The sequence below is a fragment of the Erithacus rubecula genome (assembly GCF_903797595.1).
Source record: "Erithacus rubecula genome assembly, chromosome: 8".
NCBI lineage: Eukaryota > Metazoa > Chordata > Aves > Passeriformes > Muscicapidae > Erithacus > Erithacus rubecula.
The window spans coordinates 26,978,834-27,001,992 of record NC_136659.1 but is presented as its reverse complement, the minus strand read 5'-3'; the positions used below and the strand labels follow the sequence as shown (position 1 = coordinate 27,001,992).

At 39.3% G+C, this 23,159-nt stretch overlaps 1 protein-coding gene across 1 annotated transcript; it reads right to left on the bottom strand.

Annotated features, from left to right (window-relative positions):
- Positions 1-1,804: 1,804 nt before the first annotated feature.
- On the bottom strand, positions 1,805-21,483 carry SEC22A (SEC22 homolog A, vesicle trafficking protein). Its single transcript, XM_079311028.1, has 8 exons — positions 21,406-21,483; positions 17,823-18,055; positions 16,157-16,360; positions 15,004-15,167; positions 13,741-13,935; positions 9,124-9,242; positions 6,099-6,164; positions 1,805-2,653 (listed from the first exon to the last, which is right to left on the bottom strand). The coding sequence occupies exons 3-8, from the start codon at positions 16,336-16,338 to the stop codon at positions 2,453-2,455; spliced, it is 927 nt and encodes a 308-aa protein (XP_079167154.1). The 5' UTR covers positions 16,339-16,360; positions 17,823-18,055; positions 21,406-21,483; the 3' UTR covers positions 1,805-2,452.
- Between the last annotated feature and the right edge of the window lie 1,676 nt (positions 21,484-23,159).

Below are 23,159 nucleotides of genomic sequence, written 5' to 3'. Positions count from 1 at the left end.
TGCTTCTACTAAATCCCACAGAACAATCGAGCAACCACAAATGGCCATCTGCACTTCACACTGAAGTAAAGCCTGCTGATCAAGAGAGCAATCAGCTTTCCTAAATTCGTCTTCCTAACTTGGTAACTCAAGTACCTAGTAAAATCAGCAGGGAAGCCCCTGCCTGAGTGTTGAGTTTGTGTAAGCAAAAAGGAAATCCTGGGAATTTTTAATAAATTTTCCCCTTCAACATGGCCTGCTGTATCTTAGTTCTAATCTCACACCAAAATGTCAGCAAGTTTTAATATTACAGTCAAACTCAAACATGCTAAGAAGCCATGTTTTTAGCACCTAGTAATACCACATAATGAAGAACAGTCATGCTCATTAACTTTTCATTGTGAAATGGGATTTTTATCAGTGCTATAAAAACAAGCAAACAAAACCCCAACTGTTTTCTGTTACACTGGCAGTTGCATTTGTTCATTATACCTGCTAATCAGCAATTAGTTTAATGCCAGCATAACTGGAATGGAATAATGGCTCCAGATTCTATGACAAAGGAAATTTTCATTCCTTAAAAGTGATCTTTGGGAATAGCAGGAAGGGACAGTGCCTCAGAGAAAACTGCTAACATATAAACGGAAGAAATGGTATATACACGGGTATAAGGGTTCTTCTAGACACTATAAGAAAAATAAAACCTGGTTTTATACTTAAAACATAATAGCTCTATTTTTAATCACTGATTTTAAATGGTAAAGGACTGCTCTTCACCTTTACAGAAGAGTGCACTGGATGCTAATACAAGCAATTCTTGCTGCTCATGCTCATCAACACCTTCTTCTTCCCTGTCTCTAAGTGGGGAGGGAAGAGAATTAACTGCAAAGCACCAACCCTGGAGCCTGCACACCAAGGGCTCTCCAAAGGCTTCACCTCAGACAGCAATCTGAGCCCCACTACTTCCCACTGCAGTTTCATTCTCATTCTTCTTGGTTGTATTATGCACAATTTTCTTAACTAACACTCCATCTATTAAAAAAAAAAAAAAGTAAGATACTCAGTTCCTTTATTCCTCGGTCATAAAATCTGACACTAAGTAACTTATTTTAAAAAACATTTTGGTATGAAATGCCCAAGAAAATTTGCCTGGGCCAACATTTCATGGCAAAGCAAAGCTCTTGTCAATTCTCAAATCCAGCAACACAAGAGAATTGCAACCTCTCTGCCCTATTAAGGCTGGATTACAACTTGTAGATAAAAACCTACATCTATTTGTACATTATTAAACATCATAAATAACTGTCATATAAAAATAAAACCCTAGTGTAAGTGAAGGTGGTCCTTTATGGTTGGTTGGGGTTTGCTGGTTGATTCACCAGCTTTAGGAGCATAAGATTGTTCTCTCAACTTAGATCACAGCACAAAAACACCCAAGCCATAAAGCCCAAAGAATAAACACAATCCCTGTATTTCTTGTTTAAGCTAATCAGACTGATTTATTATTTTCCTGTCACCAGTTGTCTGTCTCAGGTTTGAGCTAATTATTCATCCATTTCTGAAAGTAAGGAAGAATATATAAAAAGAAGAACAGTATTCCAACAAGTACAAGTCACTCCATTTACTCACCAATCCGTTCTCTTTCAACCCTTCCAGAGTCCAAACACATGAAGCACGCAAGAATCCTGGGTTTAGTGGCAGAACTTTTTGAATAATTACAAAAAATGAACCTTATCTATATAAATCAATTTCAAAGAATAATTAGAAGAAAACCATAATGAAAACACATAAAAAGAACTTACAGCACAAGACAGAGCACCATGGGTGAAGCCAATCCCCAGAAACTGAGTTTCCAGGTTACATTTTAATTAAGAAAACATTCATATATATATCAATGCGAAACAAAACATTCCAAAATTTAGTATCTTACATATTCCACAGCTAGTTTGCTAATATGCAATAGCATTATTATTATTTGTTTAGCCTATTCCCTACTGCCTCACAAAGGCAAAACTGACCTCGGAAGTGAAAAGCTGGCACAATATGCAGAACATACTCTACACATTCCTCCATTAACGTAAAAATGTGCTTCCACATTACCATCAGATAATGTGATACCATCAGATAATTCCACATCAGATTATCTCCATGAATGTATGAATGAAGCTTTTTTATGCCACCAGTCCTATCCCACATACATTTCACTGCATGGATATGCATCACTTTCCTCCTCTAGTCCCACATTCTTTTGTGTCCTTTTCAAGAAAATAAAAAAAAATAAAAAATAAAAAAAAAGGTTCAACCACCAAGTGTAAAATGTCCATAGGCATCTTACACTGATTTATTAAAAAAAAAAAAAAAAGAAAAAAAAAAAAAAAAGCCCCATTCAGACAGCTTCTTCTTTTGGAGAACAGCTTTACATTCCTGAGAGTAACTACTGGAACAAGACTTGGTCTCAATGTTCCAGGACTTGTCAGACATTGTAATCAGGGGACTTTCCCTGGGGCTGTCGCAGTCGGATCTGTAAGGTAGAAAAAGCTCCCACAGTCACATGGAAGAAGAGCTGCCACAGGTTGCGCAGTTCATACAGGTACATGTTACACAGGCAGATCAACCCAAAAGTCAGGAAGGATTTGGCATTCCTCCAGCCTGTGTAGTACACAAACAGGTAACACTGTCAGGAAATAAAAAAGAAATCAGGTTACTTCATGGAAAATAACTTCTACTGAAGTTATCTGGTTAACTTCTACTGAAAAAACTATCTTGTCACTGAAAAATTACAGCCCAAACCAAGGAAAGTCTGAAACAAGCATGGAAGAACAGTATCAATCCAGCAGTCATAGAAGGATGAAAAGTACCTGATACCAATACAAGGTTACATTTTGCTTGCATTAAACTCTGACAACAACTCTCTCATAATAATTAATTACAGCCTGCAATGAGTGGCCCATGGCAAAAGACAGTGGATGTTCCTGGCAATCTCTGGTCAAAATAAACTGTTCTACTCATGCAGTGGAGAAGGAACATCCACTGCCTTCTTCAGGAAGGTAATGGGAAGGACAGGGACAATACCAGCACCCCAGAGCTCAGCACAAGGCAATCCCTCAGCCACCTGCCAGGGGTGATGCTGAGGGTTACCTGGCAGATGCAGAGCCCACACCCACTGCCCTGCTTCAGTTGCTGCAGGACTGATCTCATTTGGAGAGAGACAACTACTCTCCTGCAATTCTACCACATTTCAGGCAATGTTCTGCACACTGTGTGTAACAGTCTGTCAGGACTGCCCACACTTCCCTACTCAGCCTTCTTCCTACTGTAAATGGAAATCTGTTCAAGTCTTTTGCCTCAGTTTTTATCTCTAAAAAGACACAGCTTTTACCCAGAGATTATTTTTATTTTCTCTATTGTTTGAAGTACTCCCTTAACTGCTACAAAGTTTTAAAAAATCATTTGTCCCTTCCCAGGATTCAGGTCATTTCTGCTGAAGGAAATTTTTTTCTGAGCTTTAAGGTAGATAACATTAGTATTTATGCTTACTTTCTACTCCAATCTGTTCCTAGTAGATTTATTACTATGGTCACACAGATTTAACACCATCCATTATCAGATTATCTAAGTGCCATTTCTGTTCTTCCCAGGCATTTGCCATGTTTTATCAGCCAAAAAAACTCTACTTAATTTTCTTTTCATTTTTCATGTTCCTCAAAAAAGGGCAACTGAACAATGCAATTTATTGAGGTTACTTTATATTCTCTTTGAACTCTACCACTTTGTTATAAAACATGAATTTCCACTGTAAGTGGCTGAGAGCAGCAAAGCTACTTGTATTGTCTTGATATCTAAATATTGTCAGAGAGGTGAGGACTGGCACTATGAGTAAGATTTTTACATCCTTCCTCCAAAGCAAAGTAAAAGCCCAGATGAATAATAATCTACATGTTTCACAATCTAGACAGAAGTGTTCTGAATCTTGGCCATTTTGAGCAGACTAAATGCAACCTACTTGTGCTGACAACTTCACAAATCATATCTAAAAGAGCAATTAGTTGCTACTGGTATCTCAGCAATAAGAATTCAGATAATTTCCTAGTGTTGTCAATTCCACTGACAATGTATGAACAAGTGTGACTACTTCCAAGATTAAAATAAGAGTCAGGATATACTTCATCAAAATGATTAATAAAGGCTTGAAAACAGTAGTTTAAAAATGTTACTGTAACATGATGCCACGTGATTGTGAATTTCACTGAAGAACTGTTTTTCACAAATTCTGAAGTATATCTTTCATTGGTCTAGCTCTGAACTACTGGATTTGCCCCTTACAGAACAGATGAAAAGGCCAAAACACCACAGTTTTAACAGCTTACTGTAACAAGTACTGTTATGAAACTTCTGAGGGCTGTTTTTCTACTACTAAAGGGAAGTGTTATTATGCAAGTGTTATACAGAGCATGCTTTTATGGAGAAGGCTCCTCTGTGCTACTTCAGAGAAGATTTTGATTTTTTAGTTTAGATTTTTTTTTTTTTTAATTAATCTTAAGAGATGACTGAAGGCCCAGCTTCTGACACTTTACACTTCTGGAACAACTGAGTCAGTTGTTACTTTTTCTTCTTCATAAAAGACTAGAAACTATGAAGCAACACTAGATATATCAGTAAGCCTAAAACTTTATATTTCATGTGGGTCCTGTTCTTTTGCCTGCACACCTGAGTTATAAATATTTCTTGGGAACTAGAGACACACTGCTGTGTTGTTATTAACAGAACAACAATATAGCATGATGGATGCCTGGTGAGTGAGTGACAAGTGAAATGTGCTGTCATGCAACACAGGGAATTCATGTCCTGAGCCAACTGTAGCCAAAGAACATCAGAACATGCCAGAGAACCAACATCCTTCAGTTCTGAAAACTGACCAATCTACATATTGCAGGGGTGTTACCAGAGGGTGGGAAACAGAGTTTCAACAGATGTATTTGGAATATTAATAAAAGGCTTATATTCCAAGTTGCAGGGATTCTTTCTTTCAGACAGCTCTGTTCAAGGCAATCAGTAGAGGAAAGACACACATCCTCATGTCTCAATGGACAGACATGAATACTCTATAAAGAATAAGGTTTTAAGTATGAGAGAGCAGAGAAAAAGTCTATTTTTTACATGAAAAAAGAATGGAGGAGCTCTACTTCATCTGATATGGAACAGACTGTTGGCATGGAAAATTAACACCAATCTAAATTATTTAAGGCAGAAGTTGATGGAAAGTCAAGGAGCGTTGGAGAACACAAGTCACATTGTGACATTTTGCTAGAGATAAATTGAAGAGAATGAAGATTACAGATAACCTGGATAAAACACTGATAGAAAGGCATTTTCTGGTATTATTGTCTGACACAGTATCAAACACTGGCAGACAGAAACAAGAAAAAACTGCATACTCTACAAGTCTAAGATTAAAAGTCAAAGTAGCTACAATAACAGCAACTGAGCATGAGAGACATAGACACAGGTTAATGTCACAGCAGTGTCACTGAATGACAGATGTCGGTGGGCACCTTGCTATATATTATAAAGGAAAGTCAAATTCAGATGCAGAAATGAGAAACTGACAAACAAGAAAAGCAACAGGAAGTGTCAGGCAGGAAAAGAAAAACAGTGAAAAGTGGCCACAAGCTTTGAAAAGAAAGGAGATGAATTTTAAAGTACAAAGTGAAGAAAATTCCCGGGTGCAGTATTTAGGTATTACTGCATTTACTTCAAATCTGCCCAAAGGAAAGAAGCAGTAATCTGTTTATTCAGATGGTTAAGTCTACTTGAACTATGAAACTATTATATCAAGAAAACAATATAACCTCCACTGCTTGTGACTTTAGAAATAAATGTCTTAATTAAATGTCTTAATCATCCAGCTGGAGAAAAAATGCCAGCAAACGTAAGCTCTATGTATCAATCTACTTCTACACAATAATTTAGAATTAATGAAAAAAAAAACCAGAGCACAAAATATTTTTTATAATCACCCTATTCAAGTATCTGTGACATTTAAGAAAACATGATGACACTTATGCATGACTGGGTAATGTTTCTAAACTCTACTGAATTATGCAAACAGAAAAACACACCTGGTACAAACAGGCTGCCGTTCCAAGAAAAAATGCAATAACATAGCTGAAATCTTCACCTTCATTCTGCAAGAATAAAACAAAAAGCCATGTTTTACAACAAAACAAGTGAAACACCAGGCATTTACACTATGAAAGTTATGAATTATTGCATTTTAAAACAGTTTCACACAGGGATGTAAAGCAATTCCTTTACCACATTAACCAAGAATTAGGACTAATCAGTGCTTACTTACATGTCTGCAAAAAAAATCATGATCTGGAGTCTGACCAAAATGTTTATTCAAACAAACAACTCTTGAAAAGATTTTCAAAAGCTTTAAGGAAGTTCAACTCTAGCACTGGACATTTATCTTCTCGAGATGCCTTTGAAAATTCAAGTCTAAGCACTGGTAACTACGTTTAACAGCAACTTCATAGAATTCTGCGTGCATAAGGCTTCACAAAATGGAAACGAAGTAACAGGAAAGCACCCGAACTGGCCACTAGGGTGGGGTAAAACTCTGCACAGAGAATAATGAAGGACACTGTGCTCATGCAGTGAGAGCAAACAGCAGCACAGGAATTTATCAGAGAGACCTGGAAAATAAGGTTCCCTTGAAGGAAAGATGGAAGAATTTACCTGAAGTGACAGATTTTTCTACTCTGTGTTTAGAAAACAAAACAAATCCTTCAACTTATTCAAACGGGTTGCTACAGTTCCTACGGGGCTGAGCAGAGTAAATTTCCATGCTCGATGACAATTCTAACTGCATTTCTAGCAAACACCTACAATCACCAAAAACTTTCCTTGGAAAACAGTGGGCACTCATGCAAATGTTTGTCCTTGAGAGCAAATATGACTTGAGAAGATAAGATGGTGGCCCATTCACAAGTACAACTTGTGCCTGCTGAGAATATGTTCAGTGTGAAGCTGGCCAGGAAAAACGTTGCATGTGTGCACATAAAAATCACCTACACAATGCAGTAACTTCTACCCAGTGTGTAACTCTTTGCCCCAGTGCCACTGCATATTTTGTGGAGTACACTTACAGATTGTAACAGGATTTTATTAACACCCAAATAAAACCACTGATTATAAAGCAAACAGTAATTCAGGGAGGATGCTTTTGAATGACTCCTCAGAACACGTTCCATTAATTGTGTTTTGGATCCGTTCTCCCTAAACCCTGTGGATTTTTCCATAATAAAGTAAATTGAGAGAAATTTTAATGGATTTTTAGTGTGCCTCGTTTGTCAGACACAAAAATTATCTTCCATCTGTACTGCAATCTATTACCTCCAGATGCAATAACAGAGAATAAAATTAACTGGATATCCTGTCATCACTTAAATAGATTAATCTAACATTGGTGTTCTTTTTAAAAAATCAGTGGCAGGAAGGTAACAAAATAAGTTTTAGCAACATCACACTAACTGACAGAAATCTGCTCAGTACTAATTGTACTAAAGCATACTTTAAAATCATTCCTATTTATAAACTGAGGAAATTGTGCATAACACAGAAAAACCTAACTGGGCATAGAGTAGAGATGTAGGCTCACTCGTTCCTTCTTTAAAAAACAAACCAAAGATAACTCAAAAAGAAGGACCTAGCATGGAACATTTTCATTAACCTTGTTCATCTGTCCACTAGTCTACACAAAATCCTGAGATTCAACAGTTCTGTTTATTCAGTCTTTACATATCTTACAACACTATGTAATATAACTGGAATACAGATATTCTTCTTTACCTTATTTCCCTAAAAAAAAAACCAAATCCATTAGGTATCAAAAGTATTGCAGTTGGCTGCTGAAATGCCTAAAGACCAAGACTTAAAATGCAGCTGAGGAAACTGGAGCTGTTTATCCTGGAGAAGAGGAGGCTTGGGAGGCTTGCTCTCTGAAACTACCTGAAAGGAAATTGTAGCAAGGTGGGGATTGGTCTCTTCTTCCAGGTAACAAGGGGTAAGATGAGAGCAAACAGCCTCATGTTGCACAAGGGAAAACATTTCTTCCCTGAAAGGGCTGTCAAGCTGCCCAGGGAAGTGGCTGAGTCACCACTCCCAGAAGGAATTTAAAAGCCTTGTAGATGTGGCACTTGGGCACATGGCTTAGTGAACCTGGCAGAGCTGGGTTACAGTTGGACTCTGGTCCTTTCCAACCTAAATGACTCTATGAAGTCCAGACATGTTGAATAAAATGACTATCTACCAGCCAAGCAAGAGAATTACCATTTTGTCTCAGAAAACTTCCATGGGGTTTTTAGTTTCTATCTATTTCTATTTTATGTCTATCCTCACAATAACAGCCATTAAATGGTAAGGAAGTCTTCGGGTCTTTTGAGGCAACACACGTGAAATTTCTGTGCATGCTTGCCAAGTACTACCAGCATATTCACCTGAATTGCTTGAAAGCACAAACCATTATTAGTGACACTGCAGCAATTGTGGGAAAACAACCAGCACAAGAAATGGAACAGAAAGAAGCTGAAAGGCTACAAGAAGAGTCATAGTAGAGATTTTACAGAACAAAAAAATATGTTTGGGGGAGGTTGTTTGGTGAGGGGAGTTTAGAAGAAATCACTTGGCAATCTTCTGACACTGATCCTTTCAATACACAATGAGAAATAAGATTTATCAAATACAAAAGTTCTCTAAAATACAATTTTACAAAACCTGTTTAAAGATTCCCGCTCTGTGGACTTTTCAATAAAACTGCCCAGATTTTCAAAGCTGTGCTTTTAAATAGCATCTATAGAAATTGAACACCTCATACCCTGGCATAAATTTAGCAAATAGAACATTATGTTCACATCCTCACTGCTACCAAGGTACAAGGGAAGGAGTTGGCCACCCACCTTCCACTGCTGTTGAAACTCACAGCCTCGATGAATGAGGCAGCTCAAGGAGGATGCACAGATCACAAACAATGCAGGTTTTGTAACAGTGGCCTGACCTCACAAAGCTCATACAGCATCTTCTAAAATGAAAACTGTGACAGCTATGATGCATAACTTTTAAATTCATAAACATGTACAATACCTGCAGAAGGCTTTCTATGGCATGGAAGCCACGGATTAAATTCAAAGCTCCACATAACAGACTAAGGACAAATGAGACAATCCCTGGCAGAGTCACAGGTTCCAGACGCTGATGAGGAGCTGCAAAGCAGATCCAAAAAAGATATCAAAGGTCAAAGCAATGCTTTCAGAAATTTGGTAAAATAATAATCTCATTTGTCAGTGTCTTCTAGCTCAAGAGATCACTGAAGCAAACCACAAAATGTCATTTCTCCTTTCCAAAATGACAAAACATTGTAAATTTTTCAGCACAAGGTTTAACAAAAAGTAAACTTTCCTCCAGTTCACATATATAAATGTCTTGTTCTATTTAGTTGTTATCTCAATACATTTAATTTATTTAGTATAGTACTGATGGCTGCTCAAACATGTCAGGAAATTAATAGTAAAAGATTCACTTGCTAGTGAAATCTGTCCATAATTAGTAACCAGTTAATAAGTCATGTACAAGAGCTTCTCCCACAACCTGCACTCTTCTCTAACACTAACCCATTAGTGAGACTGATTTAGCTTGTTTGCTGAACAGAACACTGAGGCAAAGTTATCACAGTCCCCTTCCTTAAAAACACAGCAAATGCTACCAAAGACACACATGAAGAGCTCTGAAACTCAGCTGGGATCTGTATTACAATCTTATATGAACCTTCCAGATTGTGCTTAGCCTCTTACAAGTAAAACACATTAAAATTAAAACACTGTTTCCTTCCATGCACTTTCCAAGCTCTTTCAAGCTTCTCTAGGGTCACAAGTATGTAACAGTTATGTATGTTCCTCATTACTGTCCCTTTCCATAATGAGTAACAGAAAGCAAATGTGAAAAAACAATGCAAAACTCTTAACAGTCTGGGCAACACTGGGACAACAATGGGACTACTGAGCTGTACTCAAATCATTCTGTTCAAATCAACCAAGTGTGAAGATGTGAACAATGAGGTTAATGAACTGTAACATTAATAGAGAGAGGGGATGTCAATCCCGGTTGTTTGTATTGCACAGATCCAGGAAAAAGGTTTTTCAAACAGCTTATGAAGTTACAGAACCTAAAAAACCCCAACAAAAGCTATTTCACATTGATAAGCAGGCAGGGCAGTCTAATTAAGAGTGTCCAATAACACAAAAATAAAATACAGGATGAGTTCTTTTTCTTAAACAAAAGCATAACCCATGTTTGAGAGCTCACTGCCTTTCTAACTGCACATTACTCCCAGCAATCACTCAGTTAAGGTTAGATAAACTAGATGTGCTATTTGCATACCAAACCACTCTTTTTCAATTATTCCCAACTGGTTGTTTTGTTTTGGCTTTTTAAAACCATCTCATCTAGAGTGGCAAAAAGCTGAGGGTGTATATGACTGTTTTTAGCCAAAAGTAATTACATTCTATTAACTGGTAGATAAAATTAGTTCACTGCTCTACACTTGCAGCTCTCCAGAAAATCTCCTTTTTCTCATGTATTGGGTAACTTAAAATCATCATGTGCTAAAACAGCATTTTAGCAGCTGGTCAGCTAAATCAACACAGTGTATGAAGGGTCATAAAACAGTAACTTCTCTCTTATTAAAATATGAAAAAAATAAAAATATAAAGGGCATTATGTACCATTACTAATGTCATTAAACTCTCCAGGGCTTAATAAATTTTAGTGTTAGAATCAGAGTAACAAGAGTCATTTATATACAAAAAGATGAAGTCAAAACCAAAAGAATGAAGAAGAAATGTCAGAGAAGGCAGAGTGAAGGGCAATTGACTTCGAACTGGTACATCCATCAATCCTAGAAATATGATTAAGTGCCATATCAAAAATTATTAGTTCAAATGAAGCACAAATTCTGAATTTAATGTTGACACTTAAATAAAAATTCATGAAATTTACATGACATGAGAAACTACATTACTTGTAAGAATGCTTATTTAAAACTAAAATATAAAACAAAAATCCAAAAACCAAATATCAAAAGCATGGAGTATGCCATCAAGCAAAAAGTAACTTTTATCTGACAAATATTTCCTCACTGAAAAAAAGCTCAGAAAATAGTAATTTCATCCTAACTTGAAAGATCCCACATTAGCACACTGTGACCCTATTTCTAATGCCTGCCAACACCTACATGTACCTTTGCAGGAAGATTCTATCCATAATCTGCACACTTTATGCTTCCCACATGCAGAATCACCCCTATTCCTCACTGCACTGCAGAGCTCTGGGAGGGCAAAGGGCTGCTGCTGCAAGCACTGCCAGCACTCAGGCCTGGGCTCCACACCCTGGCTCCACACCCAGCCACAGTGGGAGCAAGGGAGAGCTGCTGCTTCACCCCCCCCTCTCTGCCATTCTGCACAACAAAACAAGATTTGCATCCACCTAACTTCCCACCTCTGGATGCTCTCCAACTTCATTTAACACAGTTCACTCCAGAAAGTCCTACTTTTTTTAACAGTAGAGCATATTCAGGAAATTCCACTAGGCAAAACATCTTTTTGTGAGAAATCTGTCCTTGGAGCAAAGGAGAAACTTGGAAGTCCAGCCAAATGAGTGGGCAGCAAACATCCAGAGAAAGTTCTTTTCAAGGGTGGAGAGAAGTGATGAATGTAAAGAACTACAAAACCATTAGCAGACTTTCTAAAAAAGACACTCTTATTCAATAGCATCTAAAATGTGAAGAGCTGAAGAAGTAGCAAAGTGCCAGCCTCTCATAATGTACAGCCCTTTGATGGTGAGTTTCTACAGCAACTCAAGGAAGGAAGTGGATAACTGAACACGGATCTACAGAATTCAGAGGAAGAAGAAAGTTAAAAGCAACTGAAAGAGAAACAGAAGGAAAATGACATGGAAAGAACAGGACAGCAGAATTGTTTCTGTAAGAAGTTGTGGAGAGGTAAGTAAAAAAAAAAATAGAAGATCACCTGCCAATTATTGCTGAATCTTCTTCAGTTCAAAGGAAAATGATCCCTACACTTTTTAATTTAGGTCTGTATTACCTTCCAACACTTACTCAAAAAAGTTACAAAAATTCTCCCACTACATGAACAACTTTTTTAAAAACAGCCAATTTCGTCACAGGCTAAGTTCTCTCATGATTATTGCTTTTTCTTTTTCGAATTGCAGGAAATTTGAATCTAGACAATTTTCAGAGTTAACCAGCTGCCCCTTCTGCCACCATAACTCTTTCCACAAAGCAGGATTACATGAGAACATCAATAATAAACAACAAAATAAGAATCAAAAGTGACAGAAGAGTGGTATCACAGCATTACATACCTTTAAAAAGAGCCCATACATGCAAAAAATGACAAAGGTATGTACAGTGCTACTTAGAAGATTTCACTCTTTTAAACATCTTCACCCTTTTCCTCTATTAATTTTCCTGACTCTAACTCCAATACTGTTAAATTGCAAATACAGAGATTATAAGCTATTTCTACACTGTCTCATAGCACCTGGAATTCTCAGAATCAGAGCCCCAGAGTACAAACAGGGCATCCTACTGATTTTGTTTGGTTTTCATTTTCCATAGAAAGCAGTTTTCAATCTTCTAGAGTAATCCTTATGAGTAAGTACATAATAAGGATAACATACTGGCAAAGAGATCCTACTAATATATACATATACATAAACTGCACAAAATCTCATTTATTACAACATTGTAGGAGGTGTTTGGATTTACAATTGCAATTCTATGATTTATGATTGTACTCTGACACTGTAAAGTGAACAGCATCAGTGCATTTCTGCTCAGAATAATTTATTGACAGAAGTACTTCTGGGGGAAAAAAGGGAGATATATTAATCAACACTTCCATTCCATTCCAGTTATGATTTTCCTTCACTAAACTTGGAGGACTGAAATCAGATGACATCAGCATCTCATGTGGAGTCCATGTATCAGTGCAAGGATTTGACATTTTGTTTCTGTCCCACTGGGAAATGTCTGAAGCTGGGCCTCAAACCCATTCTAAAGATTCATAGAACAGCACAAACCTCTAACCCAGCTCAACCCCAGAATTCCACATTTACCTCCTACATGAAGTAAATTGAAGTTTAAAAAAATTAATGACTACTTAAATTAACTTGGCCATTTTACACAAAATTGCAATTCTTAACGTTGTACACAAGGAACTCATTTTAGACAGTGCATCTTTTAGCCAGTACAGCTCTTTGGATTTTCACCACTGCAGAGGCTTCCTAAAGAGATGCTTCTCTCTCCAACTGCTCTAACTCCTGACACTGCTCTCAGCTTATGTCAACACTGAATCTTACTGGGCATAAATATCAAAAATTTTCAGAAATCTTAAAAGGTCAAAAAATAAAAATCATCTTGTTAAGTGCTCATCTTCTTTTGCATGGCTTTTTTTCCTACAGTAAAGTCCATTGAACAGAGACATTTTTTCCTCTGAGTGCCTTGGGAAGGTAAGCCTTTGGAGCAAGAGACAAAGGCAAGAGGCATCTGAGCTAAAATACACATAAGATCATATCAGCTTTATGTTTTAGAAACATGAAAAAAAAAAGCTTTTTCTTTAAAGAAAAAAGAAAAATTTGCTGCATCTGCCCCATTTAAGGATACAACAAAAGTCTGGAACTTACCTGCAGATATCTTACCAGTACCCTTATATACCCCCACAGGTACATGAGAAAAGCCATTGGCTGAACCAAGTTCTGACACAGAAATTTGATACGGTGGTCTCAGTTTGATTTCTGTCTGCATATCAGCAAGATTCATCTTTGTTGACAAAGAACGTGTGTTGTTGTATCTCTGCTTGGTCCTCTGAATGAAATTATCTGTGCAAATTTAAAATGAAAAGGTATTTTTCTATGGACTTTGTTAATTACATAATCCAAGACCATGCAGCTTTTCAGTTCACAAACTTAAATATATTGTTTGAGATATTTGCATTTATCTTGGATTTTAAAAACTATTTCTGTTTTGTGCCTAATATATCATGGGTTATTTAATTCTGCAGTTAAAAAAATTAAGCTCTAAAAATCTAATTATGTAATTACTGAAGAAACTAATGACTTTTCATTGCATGAGACTGAATGCATTTCTAATAGAATGGATTTACTTCGCTTATTCTAGCTTTTCTGTTAGTTTAGTAAAAATCCTTATTGAAAAAATATGTTGTGGAAGAAAAAAAGTGTTCATAGAAAGCTTCACAAGGAGGGCAATAATGTTTAACAGAAATTGTCAATAACTGATGAAATTATAGACAGGAATTAACCAACTGGAATATCTTCCCTGTGTTTTTAAAACTGCAGTTTTTTGCTCTAATGTGTTTCATAAGAATATCTAATTACACAGATAGTATTAAAGCAACATATATTAATGAAATTCAAAACAGCTGTTATCTGGTATATATGAGATGAACTGCATTTGGAGTCTGAATATTAAATGCTCCACTACATCATAAACAACTAAAAATTTCCCCCTTTCATGTACTGAACAAGAGGTAGCACAGCTAAGAGCTAACATGAAACTGCAATATTTTACTTGAGAAGTTCATGAAACTCAATAACTTCACAGGTTAAGTATTTTGACAGGCATGAAGTCAAACAACTCCTGGTATTATTAACCAGAAGATGAACTCCAGAGTTGCTCACATAAGGCTTAACCAAAACCTACTGGAACGAACAGAAATAAGTTTGAATAAAACTCTAGTAATCTAATTTAATGCCCCCAGAAGTATTTCCCCACAGACTCTAACACAAGTTAAATCAGATTTTAAACCCACCTGAAACAGAGCTATAAACTGCTTTGGATATTTTTTTGTGTGTGCATTAAATTGCATCCATGCAAACACTCATCTGTCTTAGTATGAAAATGAAGGGGAAAAAAAGTCAAATCCTTACCAAACTCTATAAAACAGTATGGTCTGATAGCAGTGTTTGTCTTCATCATATTGTAGGTAGTGATGAACTCCTTCTGAAGCTCATCCAGGAAACAGAAAGCCAGGACACTGGGATAATTTTCAGTGCACAACATCATATAGCTTACTCCCAGAGAACTTATAAAACTAGAATTGAGAAAACATATTCAAAATTTCAAATTCAAATTCAGTGAATTAACTGCTTTTCTAGTCTGATCTCATATTCTATAACCATAAAAACAAAAACTTATCTGGGGTAGAAATGGAATAAATGTTTACTGAAAAGTCCAACAGCACTCTAGAAGAAAAACAAGTTACTTTTAGGCAATGTTTTACTTGAGCACCACATTGTATAATCATAGGAGAAGCTGTTTTACACATATATGTATGTATGTCTCTATATGTGTGTGTATGCACACACTTGTGAAACAGAAAATAACAAAGCTTTTAGGGTGCAGAAACACAGCAGGTTTGTCCCATAACAGCTTCTCATCCATCTCAAATGTACAATATGTGATCCAATGCAGCCCAAAAATGCAAAACCTTATCTTCAGAATGGGGGGAGGGCTGTTGGCTCTTTCTAGAACATGGGAAGAAATAAAACTTGTTCTGTAGAATGCAGAATTAATAATTCTCCGAAGACAGTTGCAAGGACAACCAAATACAAATACAAAATCAGAAAAGGAATATGTATATTTCAATATACATATTCCATTATATTTAGGCAATTCATTAGAGTTCTGGTTTTCATGATACATTCAAATTCCTTTAAAATCTTGCTGAATAACTTACAGTATTAAAAGTAATCAAAGACAAAAGCAGTAAAATCTACTTCAGCCTTATATCTTGAAATTATAGAGAATTTCTTCTGAATATCTAATCCAAACCTATTTTCAGTGTAAAGGCACACTTCCCATGATGATGCCCTATGACTTTGTGCATCATAAAGGAACTTCCATGAAAGTCTGAGAGGTTCAAATCTTTCTACAATTTCTTGGCTTTAAATTTCTGATACATAAATAGTGCCAAGAATTAATCTTAGTTTGATGAAGCATTTATAATGTGAACAGTTAACATCTACACTTACAGAGAGACACTACCTAGGATGTTGCAAATACTTAAATGAAAAGCCTTACTTTATATTATACTGTCCAGTTTTCAGAGTACATCTATCAGGAAGCTGAGAAAGTTTTTTTGAGAGCATTTTAAAATATTTTCTACATTCTTGCATTCCCATGCTCTGGTCATAATCAGTAGATGCAGAAAGTGGAAGTCCATCCCTCACACGGACCACAGAGGCAGATAAAATCATAGACATTGCCAAAAGAGTTAACAATAACCTGCAACAAAACACAAATCAGGAGGAATCAGAATTAAAGGTAAAAGCAGAAACAACAGAATCAACTGTGATTAATCAAACTTCTTAAGCTGTACAGTGGGTTCAGGGATCAACTGGGGCACAGTCAGGATTTTCAACTATAACTCAGACTAGAATCTTAACTGAACAGGACCTACTACTCTACACAAGCCACAAAACAGTTCTTCAACCCTTACATTCAATCAAAACATTCAAAAGTTTGGAAAGACAAGTATTGAAAGGATTACTTCTCTGCTAAGCATCAGTACACAAATTAGTTCTCCTACAAGTGGGCGAACTGCTAGAATTTATATGAAGCCAAAAGCAAACACTTCCTCAGCTCTTAAAACTGCTCTGCAGACTCCTACCATATACTACACCTATCACTTCAGACACTATGAAAAAATATTTTTGCCTCCCTCAGATGATGCTACTCAAGTCCCATACAGTCACAAACTGCAAAAGAAAACAGATTTCTGGATACAGCTGAAATATGCTTTTGTGTGTGATACTGACATGTTTACAGCACCTTTCAAACTATGACGTTAAGGGTGCTTTACAAGCCTCAGCAGATGAATGACTGCATTCTCACAAGTCAGAAATCCAAATTTTACCCAAAAGACACTACCTCTTCAAAGAGAGGAAATAGCTATTTTTACCTCAAGTCTCATCTTCTCTAGTTACCACTCCCCAAAGATTACATATCCATCAGGATACTTAATGAATAATCAACAATATTCAGGCTTTTCAAGGTTATTTACTCCTCAGAGTAGAAGAAATATATAATAAAGTACTAAAAATGTGTTGTCATTTTCAGTTTAGTAAATTCAGCTTCATCAGCAGTCAAACTTCAACCTCCTTTGAGATCCATCCCATTAGCTGAATAAATTCCAAATTAATACCCTTGTATTTTACTTGTACAGCACATCAGACTCTCCTCAAAGCTGTAACAGCAGTGGAAGCCACTGTTCAGCACTCTGCTGAACACCTTGGGGCTTTTATCAGGTGCCCTTCTTATTTCTGCAATTCATTATAGAATTCCCTCCTGAACAAAGTACTTCCATCAGCTGGACACAAAACCAGAAAACACCACCAACTCCAGGACTTCCTCTAGATCAGCCTGCTGGCATGGAGCAATCAAGAAAGTAAACCCACAGTTCTAGAAACTTTTACCAAGCTCCGAGTTCACGTGTTCCCAGAAGGACAATTCCCATGGAATGCACATGGATTCATTTTCTTAATTATGCTGCTAATTATATAACCAGTGCAGCAGCTCAAGAGCACAACAGAATTGCAGAGGAACTTTAAACTGTACTGGTTCCCTGACAGTAACTGTCTCTTCCACCCAGAACTCAATACTAACAGGGACTTTTGGGAGCTGTATCAATACAAACAAAAGAACAATGATGCAATAGCAAAGTTTAAATACCCCTTCATTAACTTACTTGCACAAAATGCAATTTCAGGGATCTGCATTTCCCTTGATGAAACAAGTAACTTCCTTAGCACCTAACATGAAGAAAGGAACGTAGCTCCATGCCCTGTTTCAGGAAAAGGCAGTGAATAGGAACTGTACTGCTGGAGAACCTCAGAATCCTGCAGCCAGCACTCAGAAGAAGAGATTTTATTCTGTTCACTTTTTAAATTATCTTGACGGTTAAAGTTCATGTTGAGCTATCTGATGAGATAAGAACAAAAAGAAAAAGTTAATAAATGTATTTCCTGGATAACAACAAGCTTCAGCTCTCTTTGTGAGACCATACATATTAGAAAGGCTGAACATAGCCAAGGGAGGTTACTGAAAAGATAATAAAAGAAAAAGGCAAGTAGGATAATAGAGATATTAAAATGTTTCTGTGTTCTTTAAGTGAAGTCCAGGAAGTCTCATCACTTCAGGAATTTAAAATGGGAATACATGCTATCTACCTGCACAGTACAGGAGTAACTCAGGTTTACACAACCTCTGACTCTGAACCACATCATTCCCCTCATCCACTGTGATTGATTAATCCATATTCTCCTCTGCTCAGAACATGTCAGGAACAAAACACAGCACAACCACAGCTCTAATTCCAAAGTATTAAGATTATCAATGTTCAATCTCATCATAGTTGCTTTGCTCCTACAAGGGACGACAAAGAACATAAATACCACTAACAACAGCAGGTATGCAGACACAACAAAACAAAAAAGACATCTTCAGGGGTATTCTTCAACTTTAAGTCTATTCTGTATGTAAATAAAGACTTGCATAAATCTTGGAACAAAATTTTCTTTGAGGTTCCTACTTATATTCAGAGAAATGCAGGCTCTATAATAGAATACAAGCCTCTATTGAAACCTGCCAATTCCCTTAATATACTATGAAATCAAACAAGGTAGAAATTGTGTTGAGCTGAAGATCTTACACCAGTTAGGTTTTGTTACCATCATCTTAAAAATCCACTCAGTGAGAATATGAACTTTTTTCTCAGCCTCCTAACAGCAGAATCAGAAAGCTATCTAAAAACCAAAGCTAATAAAAGAAAATTACTTTGGCTGGAAGATCATACATATGTCAAGAGATGTATAATACACACACTGTAACAGAACATTCAGCCCTTACTCAAAATGTATTAACAAAGAAAAAAGTTTACTAAATCTACTTTACCCAGCTCTCAAAACAATACAGCTTTATGAAAGGAGCCAAGTGGTAAATTTGATATGCACTTATATATTTAAAGATCAAAGAAAGGTAAGGCAGTGCTTTTAGAGCTACCTCTAAATGTCTTTTTTAAACATCTATTCAAAGTTGCATAAAGTAATTCACCAAATCGTTACATACTTCATATGTTTTCCTCCAAAAATTCTGTATCACTCAACCACCTGAAAATGACAAAAGACTGCACTTCCACTAGAAATGGTCTGTAAATATCTTATAGGCGCAAGGAAATAAACAGATTGGGTTCGCTGTCTCATTCCGTGACAGAACTGAGGAATACCAAATCCAACCAGCAGGTGTTTGGCTCACAGAGGGTCCAAAACATGTCACCAGACAGTGGAACCCCTTGTCACAGGCTATAATGTTGAATGAATTTAAGAGGCAAGTGGCAAAAGTCCACAGAAAAACTACCAGGGCTATTAAAACCAAAGCACAAGCCTTTGCTAAGAGGGATTCTGACCCCCACACGAACACCAATCGGGAGAGTACATCACAGACGCATCACTCCATGCTTGCACCATTGTTTCCCTTAGTGTTCACTTCTGTCCCAGCGTTGTTGATTTCCCCTTCACAGCCCTCCCTGCAAATGAGGACTGGCAGAACTCATGGAAAAGAGGAGAATGGAGAAAGCTGGCCACAGACACAAGAGTCAGCAGGGTGGCTATTCCTCTGTTTCTCCCCTTCCCAAGAGCTGTCCAATTCCTCATGCACATGTCAGCGTCCAGTTTCACAACCAGGAATTGGCACACGTGCCTGATTTCATTTCCTCCCATAAACGAGAAACCTTAGGTGATGGAAACCAGAGCCTGTTTCACTGTACTTTTTTTTTTTTTTTGAAGACATATTAAATTATCATGTTGTTTATTGCTGTTATGATGGTACTTGATCCTGAAGCAGCATCTAGAAAAGTCCTAGAAACACTGAAAACAGAAACTGGAACATTCCAGCTTTTTGCAACAAATTTGTCATCTAACATGTGATCTGACAGTTAATTGTTTTAAATCCACCTGACATGGTCTTGTAACACTTTTAACAAGTGTCTGAAAGTGACTTGTGACTATGATTTGCTCAGGATACCTCACCTTTAAAAAAATCTATCTTTCTCAAAATTCTAAATAGACCTAGTGTAATAGCAAACCCTCCTGAACTTGATAGCCTTCAGCCAACCTAATCACAACATTTCCTGCTGGGATGTCTGCCTCTCATAAAAACTTTCCATAAAATATAAAATTGGGAAGCATGTGCAAGCTGCACTCCTGTCTGACACAGAATAAAGACAAAACTTGTTGGGACAATTTATCGTCCCCTCTTCTGAGGGTTGTGACAGCTGCATTACACAGGAAGGAGCTCTAATTTTTTCACTCTACATCATACTTCAGAAATTCGTGTTACAAACTGGAGCACTACAGGACACAAAAAATAAAGCCACTTTGACATCACTGATATGCTGAGACAAGGAATAATCCTAAATCACCAGCCAATATAATCCTCTCCAATAAAGCCAGGGGGAAAGAGACCTCAGAAGCAGAACCAAGACTCACAGAATCAATGAGGTTGGAAAAGACCTCTGAGATCTTCGAATCCAACTTGTGACTGCACACAACCAAGTCACCATCCATCACTAAGCGCCACGTCCAGTCTTTCCTTAATGGGCAGCTCCAGGCCCAGTGACTCCATCACCTCCCTGGCATCCCAATTCAATGTATAATCACCCCTTCTGAAGAAATTTCTCCTAACGTCCAAACAACTATGAAAAACTAAGGGAACGGAACGAGTTGGATCCCAGATTTCGGGAGCTTGATCCTTTCACCTACCACCTACTTACGTGGCAGCTCCGACACGACCATCTGCAGCCGCAGCAAAGCGCTGACTCAGCGGTCAGCACTGACTCAGGCGAACCTGCACCGCTCCAGGTCACCAAACTTCACCCAGCCTCCTGCAGAGCCTGGAGAGCGGCGGAGACCCCTACACACAGCGGGCTCCTGCTACCGAGCGGCGCTTGCCAGGAGCCCCGAGCGGCCCTCACAGCCTCCCGCGCCCGCCCTGCCCGCGGCAGCGGCGCTGCCGCCGCCACCACCCCCCGGGACAGCAGCGGCCCCGCGCCGATCGCAGCTGAGGAGAGAACGCAGCCGGCCCCGAGGCTCCGCGGCCGGGCCCGGGGCCGGCGGGGCGTGCAGGCGGGAGGAGAGGAGAGGAGAGGGGAGGCGAAGCGAGGCGGCGGCGCGGCAGGGCCGGGCGGGCAGGGCCGGGCGGCGGCTCCGGCCGCGGGTCCCGCCCCGCCCGCGCCCCTCACGGCGCCGGCCGCGCGCGGGGGGCGCGAGCCGTACCTGGGCAGCGGGGCGGCGGCGCGCGGCTCCCGCCGGGCATTGTGGGAGCGGACACGTCCTCGCGCCGCAGCGCCCTCGCGCGTGGCGGCCGCGCCGCTGCGGGGCGGGCCCGCCCTGAGGGGCTCCGGGCCGCCTTCCCTCCCTCAGGGTCCCGGCCGCCCTCAGGGGTCCCGGCGAGCCCCGCCGGCGGCCCGCGGGGAGTGAGCAGCTGCCTGGAGGCTGCGGAGCGGGTCCGGGACCGCTGTGTGTGAAGGGGATGCTGTTTTTGCGTGGCTGGGATGCGACGACCAGACTGCCGGGCGTGGGTGTCTCTCACCGCCCGGGCGGGAGCAGCCGAGCCACCGCCTGCGCTGTCTCGCACAGCCTTGTATGAGGCTGAATTTATAATAGAATCAGTCAGGTTGGAAAATATCTCCGGGATCGTCGGGACTAATCTATGACCCAATACTTCCATGTCAGCCAGACCAGGGCACCGAGTGCCACATCCAGTCTTTACTTAAACACCTCCTAGGAGGGTGACTCCACCACATCCCCGGGCAGCCCAGTGCGATGTCAAATCACCCATTCTGTGAAGAAGTGCTTCCTAATGACCAATCTGAACCTCCCTGGTCCATCTTCCGACTGTCCCCTTGTGCTGTGCCCGGGGAAGATCCGCTCCCGCCTGGTCCCGGGAGCTGTGGGGAGCGGTGAGGTCACCCCGAGCCTCCCCAGGATAAATCGCTCTGCTGTCAGCACAGCTGAGCTCTCGGAGCTCTGCTCTGCGGGTTCTCCCGTCTAATAGCTTCTGACGGTCGCTGGCTGCTGTCCTCCAGGTTTAATGGCTCCCACGGCCCTTGGCATATGCCTGGCACTGTGTGAATAACCAGGTGTGTTTGGGATCCTCTGCTGGGGCAGCGAGCGTGGCTGCAGGCACATGTGTGACGGGGACAGAATAGCCACCAGCTAAAGTGCACTGAGATGAGACCAGATCCTAGGCTAATCTCACTCATTTCCCAACAAATCAACTGGGCATGTTTCAACAATAAGTGACAATACCAATGTGAAAGTTTGCAAACCTCATTAGTAAACTAAAGTGAGGTTCCTATTTTGAAAGTACTTTATGGATACAAGGATAATTTTCTCCTTGTATCACACTTTGACTTCACTCTTTTCGTACCAAATCACACAGTTTTAGTCTGTTGGCTCAAATCTCAAATGAAAGCAGTTTATTTCCTCGCTAATACCTTTTAATTTCTCCTTCCATCTGTTACTACTTCACTATCCAAGTGCCTGTAGCTGGCAGCGTTGGGATGGAGGTAAAACATCTCACCCGCTGGACTCTGAGACTCTGCTGAGCTGTACTCAGGAGCAAGGGGATCAGGAAGATAGTGCTGGAGAAAGTCAATGCTCTGCCACCTCAACTCTGCCTTCTCCAAGCAATTTTAAGTGGATCCCTATGGCAACCCTGGATATCAGAGGGGCATCGCTTCACTCCCTATTCCAGTGATGCAGGTGAGGAAAAATCTCTTGGATCTTAGAAGGAGGAAATTACTATTGCTGGAGATTAATCTCACCCTTCCAGCCTCCCTGCTTGCTTCTCTGTGCTTCAAGTAAAGTTCAGCCAAGCCAAGGGCTCGAGCTCTCTGAGTCAGGCAAGGCCACAGCAAGGGGACTGACTGTAGATCTGAGGCTGAGTAACAGAGGGAAAACTGACAAAAAGGAAAAATTGTTTTTAGAGCAGACTCAAGACAGGAAAGTAGTGAAGAGAGGGTTCA